Source organism: Ceratina calcarata, unplaced genomic scaffold (assembly GCF_001652005.2).
Source record: "Ceratina calcarata isolate Rehan_Ccalc_2016 unplaced genomic scaffold, ASM165200v1 scaffold321.2, whole genome shotgun sequence".
NCBI lineage: Eukaryota > Metazoa > Arthropoda > Insecta > Hymenoptera > Apidae > Ceratina > Ceratina calcarata.
Genome location: NW_017154760.1, coordinates 196130 through 201363, shown reverse-complemented (window position 1 = coordinate 201363; position 5234 = coordinate 196130). Strand labels below are relative to the sequence as shown.

Sequence of the window (5234 nt, the reverse complement as noted above, 5' to 3'; positions counted from 1 at the left end):
AATTATTGTTTTTTGTTTAAATAAAAATCTTCGGTAAGAACGTTACGAACTTATTCCCCAACCTAATATTTTTAATTTCAAATGCTTAATCGGGACACGTTTATACGATGTGTCCCAGAAAAAGTGTTAGAGCCGAAGAGAGGTGATTCTGAACGACAATTTCCTTAGCCAAAATACAAAGTGAGCCATGATTTTTAAATTATTAACGAAAAAGTGGGCCCTACACGTGCTCTCATTGGTCACTGTTTTTCGTTAATAATTTAAAAATCATGGCTCACTTTGTATTTTGGCTAAGGAAATTGTCGTTCAGAAACACTTCCAGAATCACCCCTTTTCGGCTGTAACACTTTTTCTGGAACACCCTGTATAGTTGCTCATTACCGTGACCAATTAATCCTGAGAATGACATTACAGGAATTAATTTAACTTCGACGAGAACAATTCGTTGGACTGAAAATATAAATTCTACCTCTCCCTTCGCGGAACGTTTAAACGTTACGTAATTTTCAGTTTATCAATGAATCTCGTTGACCGTTTGAAACGATTAAATAATAGCTGATCCAAGATTAATCAGAAATATCGTGTTTCAAAAAGGTCTGTGTTTCAAAGCCATTCGGTTACGTGAGACGTAAAGAATCGAGCCTCGTGTCGTTACTCGATTCATTTCGACAATAACTGCATTCCGTACAGTAGAGTTCTCTGTCCTTTGTTATTCTAAAACGAGTTACCTTTTATTTAAGACCGAAAAATTCGTTTGTAACGAAGTAACGAACGATAGGACCTCGCAGAATGTTTTTACTGAAGTCTGACAGAACTCGATGATCAAAGTACCATTGCAAATGGAATGAAATAGGATATTTCTTAATGTAATCTCATTTCTTTTTTAAATTGTTTCCTACATTCGATACGATTCGGCGAAGTTACTCGATAGCACAATTCGCCTTTATTCAATTTTATAAATAATACCATTATATCGTGTAACCGTAACGAATTGCATTTTCTATCTTTCGTTGTTTTTGTAGTCGATGTTCTCGGAATTCTCTGGCTGCGATATTTATGGACCATGAATAGTCTCCATAAAACAATTTTCATGTTATAACGTTTTTCTGAATTTTCTATTGAACATTGACGAACGATTTTCGGGCGAGTAAAAACGGCCTGGCTTTGAACTCGTTCTAAAGGACTCTGACTTCAATTACGAATTCCAGCTAACATCAATCCTCGAAATAGCGAGTGACCTGGAGATATTAAACACGTTCACAAAAGGAAGACAACTAGGAAAATTAGTCCGCCGATGAAACACTATAGTAAAGTTTCGAAACCTTTGATGAAACGCGCTTCATGAATTTTATTGACCGTAGCAATTCTCCAAACTTGATTCTGTCGGCTTCGTAAGAAGATACATACAATAAATCTAGTCAATAATTGATGACGTCTTCTGTTTCGACATAGCCTGAAGGAAGTTCGATCACAAATATTGATAAGTGAATTTTGCTATTTTCGACGTATGGAAAATATCCGATTTTCTTATCGAATTCCTAAATGAGATTTTTCACTGAAGCTCGAAAGTATCGTGGGAATTTGAAAAACTTTTGATCATTTCTTTAGAATACTTTATAGCAACTTTCGATCATCCGAGCTTGAATCCACTATTTGTATCGTAAAGCCAGCGGACTCGCAGCGTGGCGTTACAGAATTCAAGGAGATCCAGCAATCGGATATTTCTATTTCGAAATTGTGTATGCTCGGTAGCGCTGTGGCCAAGGGTAAGCTCTCGGAGAATAGAAAGCTTGGACGGTAGTCGATTGAAATTCGTGGTTGTTTCGTTCAATAAAACGGAAGTCGACTTACCTGATGGCTATGTACCTCCAGACGGCGAGCGTGAGCGTGATGGCGATGCTGATGGTGTGCAGCAGTTGCGTGAAATGCATGTGAAACAGTACGAACACCGCCCATCCGTAAGGGAATATCTGCCTCTTGGGCAGCACGATGTACACGTAAATGGCGAACGGAATGTACTCCAACATTACCAACATATCCGCAGTGGCCAGTCCGGTTAAAATCGTGTTGATAGGCGCCACGGCCATGTCTTTTCTCGTCAAAACGATTATGTTCAACATGTTCGCGATGGTTCCAAAGAGGCACACGATCAATGCTACGTAGCCGTGGTAGTTCTTGTACTCCGAGGCGAAGTCTTTGATCGTTCCGTTGCAGTAGCAACAGACTTGCTCGTCGTTGCTCATCTGTACCGTCAAATTATCGATGAAATTGTGCGCGTAGTCCAGGTCCTCGTCGGTGATGTTCAAACTGCGGAATATATCCGTGTAATTATTGTGCCGATTCATGGTCGCCATACGGTGTAACAATTGCTTCAGATGCAGGAGGGTCGCGTTCAAGCGCCAAGCGTTCTGTGTGTTGAGCATCGCATCCCGAGTTTCATTGTTGCCGCCCCGATGAAAAAACTTCTGTCGCGTTTCCTCGTCAATTTGTTACGTTCCTCGCAGTTGACATTTATGATACGATATGTCGGTTCGTGAAAATTTCTGTTCTCTTCTCGTCGATTCGTTTTCAGGAAATAGGATATGAAAGCAGCAAGGGACGTGATATCTCCGATGCCTCGTGAATCAAATAATCCAAGTACCCCTTGGGACTCTGTGTTCTCGTCAACGGTTGCAAATATTTTTCACTGTTCTGCAGCTTCGGTCGAGAGAACTCGGGACCGGAAGGGCATTCTCATATACCGCTGACCCTTCTTTCCAATCGCCAAGGAATTTTTTTCATTAAGCTTCACAAAATTCTCCGCGATGCTCGCGTTTCCTCGTCGATTCGATGCTGACTCAGAATTAGCTTCGAAACTTGCCTCGACGCGAGCTTCTTGGACAGTTTCTAGGTTTTCTCGGGTTTAATCCGGCAATCTGCAATTCCCTCGGCTACTCACTCCAATTTCATTAGCCTCTTTCCACATTATTCCGTTCTATTCCCAGTTTTTTCACGAGCCAATTCCAGCGCTCTCAAGCTTTCACCAACTTCCCCAATACGATCATTGAGACTTTTCTTTTAGAACAGAACGTTTCAACAATTATCTGTTGAAAACTCGATCCTTTGATCTCCCCGAAATCTGATGATCTTCTAAGCTGCAGTTTTCTTAATCTACGGCACATCTTGGATTTCGGCGGACCCTCAGCAAGGGTTAATCCCGCGAAACGCGTGACGGATTGGTATTCGTAGACGAATCGACGTTTCCAACTGGCGTTAGACTCCGACGAATTTCGGTATCTCTGGTTAATTCGTTATTGGTCGCCTCGGATCAGTCTCTCCCTGCAACAAGAGAAAAGCGAATGTAGAAATAAATGAATCCTTCGTCTCCTTCAACTTAGATTCATATGCGAGTTCGACGAGTCGATCCTTTCTTAAGGATGTATTGGCTATATAGACAATTCCAAAAGTTTATGCACTTTAGAAACGCATTTTTTAAAAAGAAATCAGACGTCGGAAGAACATTGCTAATAATAAACAACAAAAAATTTTCGATTTTTCCAAGGGGTATCCCTTCAATTTCTTCCAAATTTTCGTTTTTGGCCAATAACTCCCAAACCGTTGGACGTACGAAAAAATTGCATACGACCTTTCTTGTAGAGGACGATGAGATCTACGATTTCTGTATAAAAGTTTCTTGTTAGCGTCAATAATGTACGAGTAATTTGCAAAAAACTGTTTTTTCGTTTTTCGTCAATAACTCGTAAACTATTAATGCTAACGAAGAACTTTTATACAGAAATTGTAGATCTCGTCGTCCTCTACAAGAAAGGTCCTATGCAATTTTTCCGTATCTCCAAGGGTTTAGGAGTTATTGAGGAAAACCAAAATTTTTTATCAGAAGTTCGCCATTTCGACTCTGGGATGATCGGATTTTGTCAACATCAACAAAATGCCAAATAATCATACGGAACTCGTTAAATATCGAAGTTAGAAGGAAAACAACTTTTATTTGAAGGATTTTTCGCAATTTTGAAAAAAAAAATTTTTCGTCAGTGTCAATACTTAATTGGATATTTCCTTTCATACTGTTTAGCACGTAGCTATTTATTATTGGCATTATTCTTCCGACGTCTGATTGCTTTTTAATTATAGGAAATGCGTTTTTCTAAGGTACATAAACTTTTGGGATTGATTGATAGCCAATACGTCCTTAATGAATAGAAGTTTTTCATTAATTTGCGTCACCGTAAATGTTGCATATAGACGAATCGTGGTCGCGCAGATCTATCAGTCTAGTAAGCCAGAAAACACGATACAATTTTCAAACAAATTTATGTGGAGCTCGTTGGAACCAGAAGCTCCCTTCTGCACGCACGCACGCGTGAGAAATAAATTATTCATGGCAACCTGGTCAGACTATACACAGAAGCTAGGAACATGGTTCGTTTAAAATATTTTACATCCAGAATGGCTGGCAAGGTGGGTTGATTTCGAAGGAAATTACATTTCCATGGTGGAAATATCCGTGAACACTCGATGCGCTTTCCTTAGGAAGTTTGCAGATTTCAAACCTGGGGTATTACGAAGCGCGTCCTATTTAAAATTTTCCACTGCAGGCGTGTAGCTCGTATTAAAAATTGTTTTAAATCGAATTTATTCTCTAGTAGGCGTCTCGTGAAACAGGATTCTATTCCATTCGTTAACAAGTTTGTTTGTTCGAAATTCCTTCAATACGAAGTCCTTCCGCGGTTGTTTGGTAGGAAAAAAAATAAATGATGCACATTCGGTTGAGCCACTAAAATCATTGATCGTTTATTGGCTCGCTGGGGAAAAAGCCGTGACGGCATAAAAAACCCCAATTGACGTATGTAATAACAGCGTCTCTTATACAACTAACTCGATAACATAATTCGCACTTAAAACTCGATAAATAACAAACGTTCACTCGATTCGGCAAGAACAGTTCCGATGCAAGGAAAACTCTCTAAGGTCACACGATGTCGTCGCGTTGAAGAACCAACTGAAAGTGCTTGGGCCCAAGCGGTTAAAAAAGAACGTTGGCCTGCGGGCCTTTGTTTCCGGATTGGCGTGGGTTTTTTCCGGATTTTTCCGGTGAGCGCAACCCAAGAGCCTCGTGGCTCGGCCTTAACAAAGAAATCGACGCAACGTCTCGAACGCTCGTTCTTGACAAAGAATTCAACGCAACGTTCTCAAACGTTCGTTCTTGACAAAGCAATCGATGCAATGTTCTAGTT

The 5234-nt window shown here is 40.2% G+C and overlaps 1 protein-coding gene across 1 annotated transcript in view; it reads right to left on the bottom strand.

The window, feature by feature from the left end:
- Positions 1-5234, bottom strand: part of LOC108624605 (sex peptide receptor) — an 18441-nt gene that overhangs the window by 7632 nt on the left and 5575 nt on the right. Inside the window, exon 2 of the mRNA XM_018024004.2 lies at positions 1852-3318. Coding sequence (XP_017879493.1) covers positions 1852-2423 — 572 coding nt within the window. The 5' untranslated portion in view covers positions 2424-3318. The remainder of the gene's footprint in view (positions 1-1851; positions 3319-5234) is intronic.